The sequence below is a fragment of the Heterodontus francisci genome, chromosome 27 (assembly GCF_036365525.1).
Source record: "Heterodontus francisci isolate sHetFra1 chromosome 27, sHetFra1.hap1, whole genome shotgun sequence".
NCBI lineage: Eukaryota > Metazoa > Chordata > Chondrichthyes > Heterodontiformes > Heterodontidae > Heterodontus > Heterodontus francisci.
In genome coordinates, this window is record NC_090397.1 from 7,184,898 (window position 1) to 7,204,902 (window position 20,005).

Below are 20,005 nucleotides of genomic sequence, written 5' to 3' on the forward strand. Positions count from 1 at the left end.
AAAAACCCATTTGATTCACTAATGTCCTTCAGGCAAGGAATTCTGCCATCCCGACCCAGTGTGGCCTACATGTGACTCCAGACACACAGCAATGTGACTGACTCTTAACTGCCCTCTGAAATGGCCTAGCAAGCCACTTAGTTGTATCAACCTGCTACAGAAAAAAGCACTGTGAGTGTACCTACACCACATGGATGGCAGCAGTTCAAGAAAGCAGCTCACTACCACCTTGTCTAGGGCAATCAGAAATGAGCAATATATGTTGGCCTTGCCAGTGATGCTCACATCCCAAGACAATTTTTTTTAAATTACAAAAATGTTTTGTTAATACCGTTTTAAATGAATCCACTTGTAACCACAGGAAGCATTAGTTAATGTGCTTGTCTTGAGGCTGACCAGTGTAATAGGCTTTTCATTGTAAGCATACAGAAATAAGATCTGAATGAAAGAAAAAAAGACAATTTTATTTTTTTTTTGGATTCCTCATTCATACATGATATTTGCAATGTAATTTTAAAAATTACCCCCTTTTCAGTAAAATAAAAGCAAACTACTGCGGAGGCTGGAAATCTGAAATAAAAACAAGAAATGCTGGAAATACTCAGCAGGTCTGGCAGCATCTGTGGAGAGAGAAGCAGAGTTAACGTTTCAGGTCAGTGACCCTTCTTCAGAACTGGCAAATATTAGAAATGTGAAAGGTTATAAGCAAGTAAAGCGGGGGTGGAGCAAGAGTTAACAAAGGAGAAGGTGTAGATAAGACAAGGTCACAGAATAGCTAACCAGAAGGTCATGGAGCAAAGGCAAACAATATGTTAATGGTGTGTTGAAAGACAAAGCATTAGTAAAGATAGGGTATTAATGGACTGAAAATTGAACAGCCACAAGTACAAACATGAAATAAACATTGAGTTCAATAATTTCAGAGCATGATGGGGCCCCCATTTTACTTTCATTTTAGTTTTTTTTTCTTTTTTTAATAATTTTTTGTGTTTATTTTATTTTATTTCATCTTAGTTTGTTCAGTTTGCTTACCCACTGTTTTTTTCATGTTTGTACTTGTGGCTGTTCAATTTTCAGTCCGTTAACACCCTATCTGTACTAATGCTTTGTCTTTCAACACGCCATTAACATATTGTTTGCCTTTGCTCCATGACCTTCTGGTTAGCTATTCTGTGACCTTGTCCTATCTACACCTTCTCCTTTGTTATCTCTTGCCCCACACCCGCTTTACTTGCTTATAACCTTTCACATTTCTAATATTTGCCAGTTCTGAAGAAGGGTCACTGACCTGAAATGTTAAGTCTGCTTCTCTCTGCACAGATGCTGCCAGACCTGCTGAGTATTTCCAGCATTTCTTGTTTTTATTACCCCCTTTTCAGTGTTTGTTTTATTTCTCTCCTCTGCAAACCACTGTTCCCTGTGGCCTCCCAACTCCACGATTGTCCATTTTACTGCATGTCCATGTAGCACAAGGTGCTATTCAGACTGGGTGCAGCATTTTGAACTTTTATCTATATGGCCTAAAAGGAATATTGTTTTAATTCATGCATGCAATGATATTGCTATAAAGGTGCAATTCAGCTACAAAAGGCCACTTTGGTGCATGGTTGGACAAAAGCAACTTTACAACATGTTAAAGAATGTCAGCACATTTAGTGAATTGTAATGCTTGTGACACCTGAATACAAGCAATACTTTAGATTATGTGGTATTATTGTGGGATATGTTTGCATAGTTTGCTTGGAGAGTTTTAAAGTGGCCTTTGTGACTTATACCTAAATCCTCCCTTAGCACAAAGTAGATGAGGGTTGCTGATTTAGCCATCAGTCCAGCTGCTTGAGATTTCTAAAGCTAAGCTCGTGTCTACGCTGATGAAATTTCAGTGTCAGGAGCTTACTTTGCCACAGTCAATATGGTTTTATTGCTTCCTAGTGCAGCATCTCCAGGCCAGGAAAGGCGGCAATGAACCACCCTTGATAATGGTTGCACTTAAGGTTTCCCAAGACAGTCAAATGTGGCTTTGATTGTTTCTTGAATCTTGCACCACATATCATTAATAGCAGCAGTGTTAACCATTCAGGAGAGATGCTCCAACTGTGTGTATATGGTCAGCATTACTGAAGTCAAAAGTGCAACTGTCACTACTGAAATTCTCTGCTGCAGGCAGATTCATTGATCACAACTATTCTTTCACCTTTACATTGCATCACATAAAGTCAACATACTAGGTGCTCTTATCAACATCAGTTGGAAGCAATGCACTCTTTGTCTTTCTCTTTGGCCTCCTTGTCTGGGGAGACAATGGGTAAGCGCCTGGAGGTGGTCAGTGGTTTGTGAAGCAGCGCCTGGAGTGGCTATAAAGGCCAATTCTAGAGTGAGGTGCTCTTATCAACATCAGTTGGAAGCAATGCACTAAGCATAGGATAAAGAGGCAAGTCACAGTGGCATGCAACACCCAAGCCCTTAGTCTCCACCACTAGTCTCCTATAATAAATAAAAACAGAAAATTCTGGAAATACTCAGCAGATCAGGCAGCATCCATGGTGAGAAAAACAGAGTTAACATTTCAGGTCGAAGACCTTTAATCAGAACAGGGAAAAGTTAGAAATATAATAGGTTTTAAGCAAGTAAAATGGAGGGGGGGGGGGGGCGAAGGGAGTGGTAATGAGACAAGTAAAGAAACAAACCTTGTGACTAGAGGAGGTGTGAATAGCAAAATGATGAAAAGCTGCTGTCCAAAAGCAAAAATAAGAGAAAAACGAGACCGAAACATGCAAAGAAAAGGAAACAAAATGGGGGCAGAGATTACGGTCTGAAATTGTTGAACTCAAAGTTGAATCCAGAAGGCTGTAAAGTGCCTAATCGAAAGATAAGGTGCAATTCCTCAAGCTTATGCTGGCCTTTATTGGAGCACTGCAGTAGGCCAAGGACAGAGCATGAGAGCAAGGTGGAGAATTAAAATGACAGGTGACTGGAAGCCCAGGGTCACGCATGCGGACTGAATGGAAGTGTTTAAAAAGCTGCGTTTTGTCTCTCCAAGGTAGAGCAGACCTCACTGTGAGCAGTGACTAGAGTATACTAAATTGAAAGAAGTACACATAAATTGCTGTTTCAACTGGAAGTGGTGAAAGGGCAGGTGTTGCATCTTTTGCACTTGCAAGGAAAGGTGCCGTGGGAAGGGATGGGGGTGTTGGGGGCGATTGAGGGTTGACCACATGACAGCGTGTCATGAAGGAAATGGTTCCGTCGGAATACTGAAAGGGGAGGAGAGGAAGAAGTGTTTGGTAGTGATGTTACACTGGAGGTGGGGGAAATGGTGGAGGATCATCTGTTGAACATTGAGGCTGGTGGGGTGGAAGGTGAGGACAAGGGGAACCCTATCATGCTTCTAGGAGGGAAGGGAGGGTGTGGCAGCAGGTGCAGGAACTGGGACGGACAAAGTTGAGGGCCCTGTCAACCACAGTGGGGAGGAATCCTCGGTTGAGAAAAAAGGAAAACATTTCAGAAGTGCTGATATGGAAAGTGCATCATCAGAGCTGATGTGACTGAGATGGAAAAACCGGGAGAATGGGATGGCGTCCTCACAGAAGTAAGGTCTGAGAAAGTGTAGTCGAGGTAGCTGTGGGAGTCAGTAGGCTTATCCCCAGAAACGGAGACAGAGAGGTCAAGAAGGGAAGGGAAGAGTTGGAGTTGGACCATGTGAAGGTGAGAGAAAGGTGGAAATTCAAAGCAAAGTTGGTGAGATTTTCCAATTCAGGACAAGAGCAGGTAACATCACCAATACTGTCATCAATGTACTAGAAATGGAGGTGAAGGAGAGGGCCTGAGTAGGACAGGAACAAGGAATGTTCCACAAATACAACAAAAAGGTAGGCAGAACCAGGACCCTTGCTGGTAGCCATAGCAACATCTTCTACTTGGAGGAAGTGAGTTGTGTTAAAAGTGAAGTTGTTCAATGTGAAAACAAGTTCAGCCAGACGCAGGGGGTACGGGTTGGTGGGGACTGATTGGGCCTTCGTTCAAGGAAGAAATGGAGAGCCCTAAGACCGTCCTGTTGGGGAACAGAGATGTAGTGAGATTTTATTTTATTTATTTAGAGATACAGCTCTGAAACAGGCCCTTCGGCCCACCGAGTCTGTGCCGATCATCAACCACCCATTTATACTAATCCTACATTAATCCCATATTCCTACCACATCCCCACCTTCCCTCAATTCCCCTACCACCTACCTATACTAGGGGCAATTTACAATGGCCAATTTACCTAAACCTGCAAGTCTTTGGGTGTGGGAGGAAACCGGAGCACCCGGCAGAAACCCACGCGGTCACAGGGAGAACTTGCAAACTCCACACAGGCAGTACCCAGAATCGAACCTGGGTCACTGGAGCTGTGAGGCTGCGGTGCTAACCACTGCACCACTGTGCTGCCCATGGGACAGGAAATTGGAAACTGTTAAAGTGATGGGGGCATCAGAAGATTCATGGATGTAAGTGGGGAGAGACTGGACAAGGGGACAGAAAATTGAGTTGAGATAGGAAGAAATCAGTTCAATGGGGCAGGAACAGGCTGAAGCAATAGGTACACTAGGGCAGTTCTCTTTATGGATTTTGGGAAGGAGATAGAAATGGATTGGGGAACTATGAGGTTGGAAGCCTTGGAGGGAAGATCGCCAGAGGAGATGAGGTCAGTGACAGTCCTGGAAACAATGGCTTGATGTTCAGTGGTGGGGTCATGGTCCAGGGGGAGATAGGAAGAAGTGTCAGAGAGTTGGTGTTCGGCCTCTGTTAGATAGAGATCAGTTTGCCAGACAACCACATTACCCTTGTCAGCAGGTTAGATAACAATACCGGGGTTAGACCTGAGAGAACAGGTTAGAGTGAGTGAGGGGAGCAGAGAAATTTAGACAGCCGATGTCATGCCAGCAGCTCTGAATGAAGAGATCAAGAGGATAAGAGGCTAGAGGGAGGAGTCAGGTGGAGGGAGAATAACTGGAGATGGGTTAAAGGGTCCACTACGGGGGGGGGAGGACTCCTGCCCAAAGAAGTGGCCATAGAGGCGAAGGCGAGGAAAGAAAAGCTTCGCGTCATGCTGAGATCGAAATCCATTTGATGTGGGGACATAAGGAAGTGAAGCTGAGGCCTTTTGAGAAGAACAGATTGTTCAGGGTCAGAGCGGGGATGGTCAGATGGTGTTGCGAATACAGGGCAAGGGTTGAGATTAGAAAGAGGAATGGGGTCAGAGGGAAGTGAAAGGCAAGAAAGATCAGGAGGGGTGTTGCTACCCATGAGTTGTTGGAGCTTACATAATCACCTTTGATATGCATTTCAAAGTAGGCTGCCTCTCAGCTCGATAAATGATAGCCACACACTTTCTGTCCATGGGCTTTGTGCCAGTTAATGCAAAATGCTCTGGTGAATGATGCTGTATTAGGTTTGCTACAGACTTTCACCATCTGTGAGAATGGATGGCACTTTAATTGATTTGGCTATTATTGTACTATTTTATGGCCTATTAACTACTCTTCCCTAAGAGTGTGTGAAGACATAGAATGTAATATGTAGTGGGCTGGATGAATATGTGTTTTGAAAGATATGACTTCATAACATGGCTCTCCAGAGAGATGTGGACCTTGAGGGCAATAAGGCCCGGGAAGGAGGCAGCTCATCGGGGGAGGAGCAGGAGGTGACAGAGGTAGAGGAAGAGGAAATGGAGGAAGATAACACTGAACAGAGAGGTCTCCCTGCTGCATGATAAGGTGGTCTCCTCCTGCCACCCTTTGGAAAGAGGACCTCCCTACTCTTCCTCAAGGCCTGCAGCATTAGATTCAGGTCAGCATCAATGAAGCTGATGGTCTGTCTTGCCCCCGGTCCCAGGTCTCCAATTGCCAAGAGACATCTCATTTCCCTCTGGTGCAGTGGAAGGCTTTGGCACAAATTGCAGATCTCTCCCTCAGGACAACCAGCAGCCTCAGTGATGTTTGCCATGGGAGTTCAAATCAGTCCCACTCTTCATCTAACCCTCCTCCGTTCTCACCCCCACCAGTTAGGGCTCACCCGGTGAAAACTTGAACTTTAATCAGTTTCCCACCGGAGGCAGGTTTCAGACCTGAAAACAAACCCAGCTCCTGTTTTCAGCCTCTGCGGCAAAAATTCAGCCCTTGATGTCCAATCTCTTCAATATCTGAGCCTTCCACTGCTCTGTGCTGAAGAGCTCCTGAAAGTGTTGGTCATATGGTGTTAATAAGTAGTGCTGGTGCCGCATTGACCTGTTCTTCTCCTTGCTTTGCTGCTCATGTAAATCTGACTTTTAGACTCACAGGTGTTTAATTTTCTCTGGAATGAGAGAGTTGGCAATTAATGCCAATGCCACCTCCCTCCGTATGGCACTTCCTCCTATGGACACCCAGCAGTTTGTCTTTCCTCTGCCCTACTTCATTGAAGTTTTACCATTCAACTTACTGAAGCTGTGGCTCTTCTCATGACTCTGTGCTGTGCCCTTGTCCACCCTCTGGCATTATTTGGCAGCTGCTGCTTCAGTAAGCATTTTTGAAAAGCGGCATAAAAACATTCATGAGATATCCAGTTAAGATATCTGGCAGTGAACTGAGTTTGCTACTTAACTGCTGCTCCTCCAGCCTATGACTGCAATCAGAATCAGCTTTTTAAAGCAATTTGCAATTACCCCAGCACATTTCTCCTGTTTTACATGAGATTTACACCAATGGATATGCAAATAAGTTGACCCACAAAATACTTGTGGAAACAGCTCTCCAGGTGATCAGCAGGCACAACTTATGTCACATCAGTGAAAATGTGGTGCAGAATTTCAGGGCCTAAATCTGTAATTGGTTCGTCTCATTAGCTATTTTTATGCTGTTTTGCACCTAGTTATTACCTTCTGGGTTTCGCAACTTGTTGGAGGTATTGCCAGAGCTGGCAAGTACCACTGGACACGTAGCTCTTTGGCCGTAGAATGTACTGCAATGCTCATCTTGGGATGAAGTTGACCAGTGTAACTGTCCCCTGGTGTTGTTAGCATATATTCTCCAAAGACACTTGTGTAAATCTGCAACATACAAAATTATGAATTAATGTCTAATTAGTAAAGACTTAAAGTTTGATGCCTCTGCTCATGTTTGGAATATAGAAACAAGAAAACACTGAACTGGTAACATTAAACACAGCTACTAATTGTTTTAGAACAGCTAATGTAATCTCTAAAAGCTGGAAGCAAGTTCTGGAAATTACAGGCCTCTTAACTAGGGGTTGACCGTGGAAAAAATATTGTTGTCTATTGAAATCACAAATCCCAAGTGGCTAGTGATGTAAAGTCAATAGATGTGAGTTGATGTGGGTTTATGAAAGGGAGATCATGAGCAAGAATTTCCTCACAGGTACTGTTGCTCTACTGTGTAACTTGGCCAGATGCAGAGCGTAAACTACACTTCCGTCGCACTTTCTGTGAAGTTAAAGCGTTAAGAGTGGCAGCAACTCTGAGGAAATTCCTGACTCATGTCACTGAGGAGTATTTTGTCAGACGCCAATTACATCTGACACCCACTAATACTAACTGTTTGGGCAAAATGACATTTTTCAGCTTCCTGAAGAATTTCAGCTTATTAATTTGTGCCAATGCTTAAGGGGGAGAAAACTGAAAGGGTATTCAATGCGCAGTGAGAAGGGGTCAGGGAATTGATGATGCCAGCTGTTGCAAATCAATCTGGGAATGGGCCCGACATGCCATTAAGGTTCCCAGGTTTGATCCATGGTCTATGCTGAGCTTGCTGATCTCAAATGCTGCAGGAGTATAGGCACTACAAATGGTTTCAGCATCCCTAGGTCAGAGAGGGGAAAATCATGGTCCCCATCCCTGATTGATACCCAGTGACCACTGTTGGACATTTTTATGTGTGGATATCAGATGGTGATAGAAGCAGATTTGTCTCTGATGCACAGAATGTTAACATCTAGGTTTATACATCAGAAATTGTCACTTAGGTGAGGTGCCAGAGGGCACCTGGCAGTCATGGAACTGTACTTTGGGGGAAGGAAATCAACACCTTAAGGATGGAGAGGGGAAATGGGGAAATGGTAGAGTGGGAAAAAAGTGTTAATCAATAACAAGACTTAGATTTTTCAGCTTATTTCAGTATTGTTATTCATATTTTTCATTCTGAACTACTTTTCTTGGATATTAGCTGTGTACATTTTTCATTGGCTGCATTTCATATTGCTCTACACTAATTTTAGGAGATTTTAATAATTTCCTTGGGTCACTCTGACTGCAGATCATAGGCTCGAGGCAAATGCAAATGTAAAAACATACAATCCTAAATATTGTTAATCTACTGTTAAAAACAGATACACAACATAGGTTGAGCTGCAATGTGCACAATTTGAATTAGTTGGTAATGCCAAAAGTTTAAAAAGTGAAGCCTGGGGTCTTTATCTAAGCCAGAAGACTTGCAGGTTGATAGGTAAATTGGCCATTATAAATTGTCACTAGTATAGGTAGGTGGTAGGGAAATATAGGGACAGGTGGGGATGTTTGGTAGGAATATGGGATTAGTGTAGGATTAGTATAAATGGGTGGTTGATGTTCGGCACAGACTCGGTGGGCCGAAGGGCCTGTTTCAGTGCTGTATCTCTAATCTAATTACCATTATAATCATTTGCTACAATTTGTAAAACACTTCAGCCAAATCTTTATTTTGCAAAATGTAAATGTAGGCAATTTAATTTCTTATTTGGAAACGTCTGCAGTGCAGCTGACTCAGACACCTTCGATTCTGTGATCAGTTTTGAGATCTGGATGCCAATTCTGTGTGAGAATCTATGAAATAAGGCAAGGCTTAATTTTTTCAGGCTCCATTTTGGGTTTTGTTGTCTTTAAAATTTTAACTCATAGTGTTCAAATGAATGCGCTTATTTGAAGTAATCTCTTCAAAATAGCGCATGAATTAGAGCACTGAAGGGACTCTTGGCAGTATTTGTATACAATATTACCTTAGCAGCTCAAAGTACATAGTAGGCTAGGTTGTACAAGACTAATGAAAGTAATGAGTCTGATGGGCTGAATGGCCTTTTCTTAATCTGTGCTGCCTGATATCACTAAATATGAGTGTACAGCAAACAGTTATAATGAACTAAACTTTCACAAAATAACATTACAAGAGGCACTAATGGACTGCTAATATTTTTATTGGTGTGATACTGAAAATTAGCCTGTGTATGCCATTCAAGAAGCTTATTCTCGGAAGTCATTGGAAAATATACCACAAAATATTACAAACATAAACTTCACCTCAGGGTGGAAGTCTGGTAATTTCAGGCTGCCGTCAAACATTTCATACAGGATTACAGGAACGCTCTCAGCACAGCAAGTATTATTATATGCAGGTAGGTGGGTCTTTAAAAATGAATGTATTAGTTCCAGACGTAAACAAATGCCTGTGTTAAATACAGGTGTATGAACTCCATCTTCAGTGTCATTCAGAGCACACTTTAAGAAATCTATATTAACTGAAGCAAAAATATTTAAGGATTCAATTTTAAAATACAAAAATAAAATATCTCAAGCATTCATAACTAAACATCCTTTGTTCCACAACAATAAGCTAATAGGATACCCATGACTGGGGTTAATTGCTACACTTTTGGAACCATAATTAATTTTTACATTGCTCAGTTTTTAACCCATATTACTAACTGAATATTATACTCACCAATCTCTTTGAACCAACAACATTCACTAATATGTGAGACCATAAAAATAAATTTAAACTGTGGAGGCCACATGATGCAGTAATTAATACACTGTCCATTCACATTGTCAGTTCAACTCTTGGGTCTAGGCTTGAATTTGCCAATAAGAGAGTCCCTTTTCTTGCCTAGTGTAATCAAAATGAGTGAACAATCTTAAGCCAAGGTCTATTGCACAAAACTACCTTTATTTCACAATCCCACTCATGGCTGGAGTGAAGAATGAAGATATTCATAGTGATGTAATAAGAATTGCTCTTCTGATGTTGTGGCTAAGTCGTATTGTTGGGGCAGATGGAGAGAGTTTCACTCTTCACCTAACTCAAGTTATTTAGATTTAGATTTTTTAGATTTAGAGATACAGCACTGAAACAGGCCCTTCGGCCCATCGAGTCTGTGCCGACCATTAACCACCCATTTATACTAATCCTACACTAATCCCATATTCCTACTACATCCTCTCCTGTCCCTATATTTCCCTACCACCTACCTATATTAGGGGCAATTTATAATGGCCAATTTCCCTATCAACCTGCAAGTCTTTTGGCTTGTGGGAGGAAACCGGAGCACCCGGAGGAAACCCACGCAGACACAGGGAGAACTTGTAAACTCCACACAGGCAGTACCCAGAATTGAACCCGGGTCGCTGGAGCTGTGAGGCTGCGGTGCTAACCACTGCACCACTGTGCTGCCCCCATTTGTAAGTGCTTGATAATGACAATTGATGGCAAAAATAAGCAAAAATATTCACTTAGAAGAAGTACATAAAACTTAGAATAAAAATTAACAAAAAAAAACACAAAATGAGAATTTTATTTTTGAGGGTTTGGAGGTCCAGGAGCCAATGTAAGTCAACAGGGATTGGGGTGATGGGCGAATAGGGCTTGGTGTGGCATAGGATACAGGCAGCATAGTTTTGGATAAGCTGAAGTTTATAGAAGTTGAACAATAGGAGACCAGCTAGGAGTACATTGGAATACGCAAATGTGGAAGTGGTGAATGGATGGATCAGGGTTTCTGCACAAAGTGGGCTGAGGCAGGGGCTGAAGTGGAGCTCATATTACTGAGGTGGAAGTAGGCAGTTTGGGTTAGTGAGTACTTGGAGTTGGAAGTTCAGCTTGGAGTTGAATAGATGCTAAGGTTGCAGAGTCTGATTTAGCCTGAGACAATGGCCAAGGAGGAGGAATCAGTGGTCAGGGTAAGGGGTTTGTGGTGGGGACTGAAGACAATAGCTTCAGTTTTCCCAATGTTTAACTGAATCCTCAAGAGGCTCCAAGGTAATAAAGCAAGGTAGGAAGAGAAGTCATTGCTGAAGATGTTCTATTATTAGATAAGGAAGAGTAAAATCAAGTGAGGAAATCTCAATGAGCTGGAAAACAGAGGAAAGACATTGGAGGAAGATGATGTTTGTGACCATGTCAAAGACTAGAGGGAGGTCAAGGAGGATGAGGAGAGCTAATGCACCAATGTCACAGAGGATGTGATTTGTGTCTTTGCTCAGGGCCGTTTACATTCTGTGACAATTCTGCGTGTAGAGATTCAAATTTGAATTTGATGGATAGATGGGTACAGTTTTGGGAGATGGCAACATATTCAAGAGTTGGCCATTTAGTGAATATAGTTGTCACAAAGGATGTAGGGATGTGATGTCAAGCAATACATACAAGTGGTTGAAGATGGCCTTGGATTTAGAGAAATGGAAGTAGCCAGGGAGATGTTAAGGTTTAGAGAGTGGCTATGAAGATAGGTAGGAGAGTCTAGAGCAGCTGGGAGTGTTCCCCTTAGAGCGAAGAACAAAGAAAATTACAGCACAGGAACAGGCCCTTCGGCCCTCCAAGCCTGCGCCGATCCAGATCCTCTATCTAAACATGTCGCTTATTTTCTAAAGAACAAAGAAAATTACAGCACAGGAACAGAGCAGAGAAGGTTAAAGGGATATTTAATAGAGGTGTTCAAAATTATAAATGATTTTGATAGTGTAGATAGAGAGAAGGAGGAGGGTCAGTAACCAGAAGGCACATATTTAAAATAATTGGCAAAAGAACGAGATAGGAGATGAGGAGAGTTTTCATAAGCAATGCATTGTTATGATCTGGAATGTGCTGAAAGGGCTAAATTTTATGCGCCCCCGGAGAGGCATTTGGAGGCAAGGGGGCCATAGAATTGCAACAGGGGCAGGGGGTGGAAGACCCATCGCTACCCTGTCGCAACGCAATTTTGTCAGAGGTGGGATAGGCCAAAGACAGCCTTCCTGTCCAGAGGCCACTTGAGGCCCTTAAGTCACCTATTACCAGCCACAACCAGTCCTCTTTCTGCCGCCGCTGGGATTTAACCGGTGGCTATGGGGGCCTCCACAACACGGGCAGGTCGCCCAGTAAAACGAGGCAACCTCTCTGGGGGTCTGTGGTGGGGATCCATCCTCCATGGGAAATCTGGGGCCTACAGAGGACCCCCGCTGGAAAACCACCCACCTCCCTGAACCTTCTCCCCCTGCACTGTGCCCATCCTTCCCCCACCCTCGCTGGGGCCTGCTGGTCTGGCCCTGGCAACAACTGCGCCCCCACCACCTCCCCCCACCTCACCACTCACCTTGGCTCCGGGCTCCAGTGCTCGGCTTCTGGAGTACCGGTAGTGGCCACTGCTCTTGCTGGTGCTGCCAATTCTACTGAGCTGCCAGCCCTCTGATTGGCTGGCAGCTGTTGGAGGCAGGATCCCCATCTTCATCTTTAAAGGTACAGGCTCCCGACACTGGACACTGAAATGCCTGAACGCCTGAAATGTAGATCGTGCTAGGGGAGCTCCGAAAGGCTGAGGCAGGATTCTGCCCGCCTTTATGGCCCAATGTCCGGAGCCCTGCCGGCACCACAAAACCCAGACCAAAGGGTGTAGATTCAATAGTAACTTTTAAAAGGCAATTGATTGGATACTTGAATAGGAAAAATTCGCAGGGCAACGGGGAAAGAGCAGGGAACTGCGACTTTCAAAGAGTTGGCAGAGGCACAATGGGCTAAATAGCCTCTTTATTTGCTTTATGACACTTGAGAGTTTATATGGAGGGAGATATTTAAAGAGGACAGGACGACAGTGAGTCCAGAGCAGAAATGGCAGGGAGCTGAGATGGAGATTGAAATCACTGAGGCAGAGGAATTTCTCAGTGCAAAGGATGAGGGAGGAAAGGAGGGAAGATAGCTGTGTGGGAAAAACAGAGTCAGGCTTATGAGAATAGAGAACAAGGACATCAAAAGGAGAGAAGTCGAACAAGTTCAGGTGCTCAAAGGAGGATAAAGTACCAGAGGAATAGGAGGTGCGATTAGGTTCACAAAAACAAAAAGTGCTGGACATACTCAGCAGGTCTGGCAGCATCTTGGAGAGAGAAGCAAAGTTAATGTTTCAGGTCTGTGATCTTTCATAAGAACTGGCAAAGGTTAGAAAAGAATTAGGTTTTAAGCAAGGAGAGGGAGGTGGGGGAGAGAACAAAGAGGAAGGTTTTTGATAGGACAGGAGAGATTAAATAACAAAGCTGTCCTGGGACAAAGGCAAAGTGTGTGTTAATGCTTGTGGTGAAAGACAAAGCATTAGTCTAGAGAGAGTGTTAGGTTCTATGGTTCTAAGAGCTAAACCACTATTGTAGCGGTTTGGGCAAGGCAGGTACTGGAAAATATAACCAACATGCAAGGCTTTGTTCAGGGCCAAGGTGTCATCACCCATGAGCCAAGTTACAGTCCAAGCCAGATTGTCAATGCAACCTTCCACAATAAGGTAAGGGCCTTATTCATGAGTGAATGGCCATTCTGGAGGTGGCATGGCTGGGCAACAAGAAATGGAGGAATCAGGAAAGAGGGGCCCCAGAAGGGCCAAGGGGAAAAAAAAGCACACGTTATCTACAAACTGAAGATCTCTCTACACTATGCTATAATAACACACACAATTGCACTTGATGGTAATTTCCATTTCCCACATGTACCACACGCTTATATCAATGGAAGATTGTTCAAGTAGTGCTGAATTATGAAAAGCTTAGGGTTATGAATTCATGTCCAGTAATGGAATCAAACTAATTGAACTTATAACTTAGTGCATTTATGACCCCTATGTTATCAGAAAGAGAAAATTTTAGTTGTGTGCAGTTCTGGTCACCTCATTATAGAAGGGATGTAATTGCACTAGAGAGGGTACAGAGGAGATTTATAAGGATGTTGCCAGGACTGGAAAAATGCAGCTATGAGGAAAGATTGGATAGGCTGGGGTTGTTCTCCTTGGAACAGAGAAGGCTGATTGAAATGTGAAAAATTTTGAGGAGCCTGGATAGAGTGGAGGTGAAGGACCTATATACCTTAGCAGAGAGGTCAGTGACTAGGGGACATAGATTTAAAGTGATTTGTAGGAAGATTAGAGGAGAGAGGAGGAAACATTTTTTCACCCAGAGGGTGGTGGGGGTCTGGAACTCACTGTCTGAAAGGGTAGTAGAGGAAGAAACCCTCAACTCATTTAAAAGGAACCTGGATATGCACCTCAAGTGCCGTAATCTGCAGGGCTACAGACCAAATGCTGGAAGGTGGGATTAGATTAGGTGGATTGTTTATTGGCCGGCACAGACGTGATGGGCCAAGTGGTTTCTTTCTGTGCCTTAAACTTTCTATGATCCTATTCTATGATCAGTCAGTGCTAGAGTTCTCATATTAATCAAGACAACGTACAAGAAAAACAGATGAAATTGAGACCAAATTAGAAAAAGAATTGCATCTGCCCATGAGATCATTTGATCAAAATATGTACTGGAACTATATTTGGCTTTGCTTTATGAAAATAATGAATTAAAAATGTGTCTCCATTTACCTCCATGGATTTGCCCCTCAGAAAGCTCAGCAAAATGAAACTTGAGATCAGGATGTTCTGGCACTTCAGCATTCACATTTTTAACTGTACTTCGAACTAAAAAGAAGTAAGCATACAAAATTAATTGTCAAATTATCAACTATATTTCAATTCAAAAAGTAAATTATTTACTGTTAAACCTAGTAGTCAACATTCTTGGAATCTACACACTATGTATACTGCAGCCAATCCAACCAAAATCCCTTTATCTGTTTGGCACTAGGAATGAGTTTGTTGACATACATACTGGCCTACAAAAGCTGATGAATTGCTTCAGATAAGCTGCCACAGTCTCAAAATAATGTGACAGAACAAAAAAATGCACAACAGAGAAACAGTTGTGAGATTCAATAGTAAATTTCAAAAAGCAATTGGATAAATACTTGAAGGGAAAAAATTTACAGACTATGGTGAAAGAGAACAGCAGTGTGACACATTCCTCTCCATGCACTAGTCTGCAAATGTGTGTGTCTATGTGAGTATGAGAGCAGCAAAGTCTGCATGCCGAAGCTGTTTACTAATGGATTGCTCGAGAAACCAAATAGCATCATACTGGATTGAACTGGGCCTCTCTCCATGGTTCAGGAGGTGGAGGAGAAAGGTCCACTATCCACAGGGGACCAGGAGGCCCTCCAAATAGACATTGCAGTGATAGACAAGGCAGTGAGACCAGATAGCCGTCATGGTCAATGTGAGCAGTGGAGCCTTGAAAACCTGGATGCAGTGCCTCAAGAAGTTTGATGACCTTGCAATGCCATATGCTACCAACTGCACCATTAGCCTCACACACAGGCCCCATCTTCAGTCACTTGCCAAGAATCGCTATGAATCTGTGTCAATCATGACTCGTACCTCACATTCATATTTTCAGCTCACCCTAGGACACTGCTGGAAGCCTCGCACCCACATCTCACAGTTTGCACACACTGCCAGCTATTCACCCATGGCAGCCACTTAACTAAAACACATGGCACCACACTTAAAGACATACTTCCCTCTCTCCCAGGACAAGGTGGTGCATAACCAGACGAAGCAGTGCTAAATTGGTGGAGGACAGGCCTGGCTGCATCTCCTTACCCTTTTGGAGGAGATGGTGGTCACCAGCAATAGACTGGCCATGACTGAGGCTGTGGCCAGGGGCGGAGCTGATACCATCAAAGATGAGGGTATCCTCACACCTAACACACCTTCTCACATATCACTCCGTCATCATTCCACAATCTCTTCCCTCTTCCGATTTAGAAGCTGCAGATGGTGTAAGCATATAAAAACAAGAAATGTTGGAACCACTCAGCAGGTCTGGCAGCATCTGTGGAAAGAGAAGCAGAGTTAACGTTTCAGGTCAGTGATCCTTCTTCGGAAATCTTGGGTTCCAAAGAAGGGTCACTGACCCGAAACGTTAACTCTGCTTCTCTTTCCACAGATGCTGCCGGACCTGCTGAGTGGTTCCAGCATTTCTTGTTTTTATTTCAGATTTCCAGCATCCGCAGTATTTTGCTTTTATGATGGTGTAAGCATGCTCCTCTTGTTTTCCCCACCACCGCCCCCCCCCCCACCCCTTACCATAACCCATTGGCTGGATTTTGTGCTGGAGACTGGGCTCCCAGCGTTGGGCCAAAAAGGCAGGGGTGAGGGAGAGGGTGGGGCGGTGTCCTGCTGCCCTTTTCATGCTGCCGCACCCCCCCCTGCAAACCCAGAGCGATCATCTTTCTTTTCACTCAAAATTTTAGGAGGCGGGAACCCCGTTTCCATCAAAGATTTTAAAGGAGCGGGGATCCTGCCTCCAAGAGCTGCTGGCTAATCAAAGGGCCAGCAGCTCAGCAGTATCAGCAGCAGCACTGGGAATGGTGGCCACTGCCGGTACTGTAGAGGCCTCGGACCCAGGGCTAGCCGTGGAACCTCGGAACAGAGATGGGTTAGGCACCGGGGCCAGTCCAGAAGGCCCCAGCAAGGGGGTGGGGGTGGAGGGGTGGTTATGCAATCCAGTGGGAGGGGCAAGGGGTGTCCTGTGGGGATAAAGTTGTTCCCGGTGGGGGTTCTCCATGGGCCACAAATTGCGCAGGAAGAAGGGACCCCACAAGACCGCAGGAAGGGTAAGATCCCAGCAGCAGTGGGAAGAGGCCCTTAATTGGTCATTAATAGGCCACTTAAGGGACTCAATTGGCCTCTGGGTGGGAAGGCCGTCATCAGCCTATCCCGCCCCTGGGACGACTGCTTGGTGACGGGGAGGCGACGGGCACTCCGCACCACTGGTCCCCCCACAACCCATTGCGATACTCCGTGCCCCTCCCATGATCCTGCCTCGGGGAAAAATCCCAGCTTATGTGTGTGCCTTTCTCCTTTCAGATACCCAAGAGCTGCAACCTGTCCAGGCAGTGGTGGAAGAGAAGAAGGTGGAAGAGCAATAGAATACTGCTGATGAAGAAACACTGTCACTCAATTTCACAGTCTTGGCCACCAGCTGAGATACTGACGCTGCATGTGTTGTAGAGGGTAGCTTAGAGACAGGATCTGCATTTAATAACACACTGGGCATGAATGGCTCGCAGCCAGGGCAGGAGCAAGAGGAGCACAGGTGCCTGCTCACCAGAAGACAAGATTGTATACAAGTTCTACTACTGATGAGGATTTTGATGGGCCAATAGGCATGGATACTGAAATCTTTGATACACTGGTACATTGGCAGGTCTGCCAGGAAGCCTGCAGTCACTGTCAAGGGCCATGGAAAGATCCAGCACCAATCAGACACAGGAATTTGTGCAGAGCTTGGAGCCCATCCTTTCCAGTTTGGAAGTGGTGAAAATTCTGTGAAAACCCTTGCAAACCTATCTATGATGTAGTGTCTGATGACCAATGTCTCAGCTTCCATTGCAGTAAAGGCATAAGCCATCCGGCATCTGTGCAGCTCCAGTGAAAGCTCAGACTGAAGTCATACAAGCTGTTCAGCGCCATGCAAGCTCAGACTGCTGTCATCATGGCTGCAGATACCAGTGTTCAAAATGGCTTGCAGGATCTCACAGGACTCCAGCAATCTGTCCTCCAACAGATTGCTGGGATGCTGGCTGTGGGAGTGGCAGTAGCACCATGTAGCACAAACTTGCATCCTCTCTCTAAATGACAGCATTCGTCCTCCCACCACTGCCACTCCGCCAGTGCCTTTGCTGCTGCCTGTCAGCCAGCCAACCCAGACTGCTGCCACCCATACTGAAGTGGTGCAGTCAAAGCTGCACCTTCTAGGGCCAGAGCTGCTTGAGGTTGCTCACCGAGGCCATCTGCAGTCTCTCCCCACTGAAAGTCAGCAGCTTTCCACCAGCCATGCTGTAATCAATGGGGTAACACTGCATTGGAGCACAAGGCCAGGCAAAGACACATGGAAAACAGGCACTAAGGGAATACAGAAGGGTGATTAGTTGACTTTTGTAGGGAATATTGAATGGTTTGATTTATAAAGTTGTTTTGAAATTGTTTGTTTTGTGGTGGCTTTTATTTCAGAAGGTTGGTGAATAGGGAATTGGAGTTGTGTTCACTGGTACCACAGTCAGGTGATACAGAAACGTTCACCACCACGGTCACCTTCACAACCACTGGCAATTCCATCCTCACCTTATTCTGAGGCTGCAATTCAGGCAGATTTCAATGAGCACTTCCTTGATGAAGTGGAGACGTCTGATGCACTGTTTATCACTGAGGTTGGTCGGAGAATTACTCCCTAAAGACTCTGGGTGGATATGGCCTCCTGCTGAGAGCCTTTCTCTCCTCCTCCTTCCTCTTTCAGCAGCTGTGTTACTTCTGCTCATTCTCCCTGTCATGTTGCAGGCCAAGTTGGATGGTAACTGGAGCACCCATGAAGGAGAGTAAGTGATCTGAGTAGAACCCTTGAAATCAGGACCAAGGCCTTCAATGTGTGCCACACCACTCCCTGTAGACAGTGACTTTAAATAATGTACAAACCACCAGAAATTCAGCAACAGCGAGAAGAAATCAATCAGCAACAAACCTGAAAGAAGTTGATGATTCTAATACCGCTGGTGGGGGCATTCTTCTTGCTGCTGAACGGATGTTCAGCTATCAGATGTTAAGAGAGGGCATTAGTTGAAGCGTTCAGGTTATAAATGATACTGCTGGCATCAAATCAGCATTACATGCTGAATGACTTCACAATCTGCCTACTCTGCATGTTTCTGGCACAAGCTCACTGTGCCTGCACTAATGCCCTCATCAAAGGGATGCCAGGATGGCCAGCCCCAGATGTCTGCGCAAGCACTGCAGATGTCATTTTCGACCGAAATGGCATCCAAAACGTCGAAAATACAGGCACTATAGAGGCAAACTTTGCGGACATAGATTTTCTTTGTTTCCATCCCTTAGTAGAGATCCAAAATACAGCTATTAATAAAACCTCACCTACTTCATAGAATCAGAGCACCATAGAATGGTAACTGCTCGGAAGGAGGCCATTTGGCTTGTCATGCAGTTTTGGTCCCCTTAGTTTAGGAAATATATTATTGCCAAAGAGGGAGTGCAATGAAGGTTCACCAGACTTGTTCCTGGGATGGCGGGACTGTCTTTTGAAGAGAGATTGGGGAAACTGGACCTATATTCTCTAGTTTCGAAGAATGAGAGGTGATCTCATTGAAACCTACAAAATACTTAAAGGGATAGGCAGGGTTGATGCAGGTAAGATGTTTCCCCTTGTTGGGGAGTCTAGAACCAGGTGACACAATTTCAAAATAAGCATGAAGCCACTTAGGACTGAGATGAGGAGAAATTTCTTTACTCAGAGGGTTGTGAATCTTTGGAATTCTCTACCCCAGAGGGCTGTGGAAGCTCCGTCATTGAGTATGTTTAAAGCAGAGATTGACAGATTTCTAAATACAAATGACATAAAGGGATATGAGGATAGTGTGGGAAAAAGGCATTGAAGTGGATGATCAGCCATGATTGTACTGAATGGTGGAGCATGCTCGATGGGCTGAATGGCCTACTCCTGCTCCTGTGTTCTTATGCCAATGCCAGGTCTCTGTAAGAGCTAATCAGCTAGTTCCATTGCCCTGCCTTTTCTCTATAGCCCGACACTTTTTTTCTCTTCAGATAATTATCCAATTCCCTTTTGAAAGCCTCAATTGAATCTGCCTCCATCACACTTTCAGGACATCTATTCTAGATCCTAACCACTCACTGCGTAAAAAGGTTTTTTCTCATGGTGCCTTTGGTTCTTTTGGCAATCACCTTAAATTGGTGTGGTCTGGTTCTTGGCCCTTCCATCAATGGGAGCAGTTTTTCCCTGTCTACTCTCTCCAGGCACCTCATGATTTTGAACACCTCTATCAAATCTCAGCCTTCTCTTCTCTAAAGAAAACAGCTCAAG

General features: G+C 44.4%; 1 protein-coding gene across 7 annotated transcripts in view; it reads right to left on the minus strand.

Moving 5' to 3' along the window:
• LOC137384622 (cilia- and flagella-associated protein 54-like) overlaps positions 1-20,005 on the minus strand; it is a 712,374-nt gene that overhangs the window by 76,676 nt on the left and 615,693 nt on the right. For all 7 annotated transcript variants that reach the window (XM_068058759.1, XM_068058758.1, XM_068058757.1 and 4 more), the window contains 4 exons: positions 14,599-14,694; positions 9,305-9,522; positions 6,896-7,066; positions 332-438 (listed from right to left, as the gene is read on the minus strand). In XM_068058759.1, the coding sequence (XP_067914860.1) occupies positions 332-438; positions 6,896-7,066; positions 9,305-9,522; positions 14,599-14,694 (592 nt within the window). The remainder of the gene's footprint in view (positions 1-331; positions 439-6,895; positions 7,067-9,304; positions 9,523-14,598; positions 14,695-20,005) is intronic.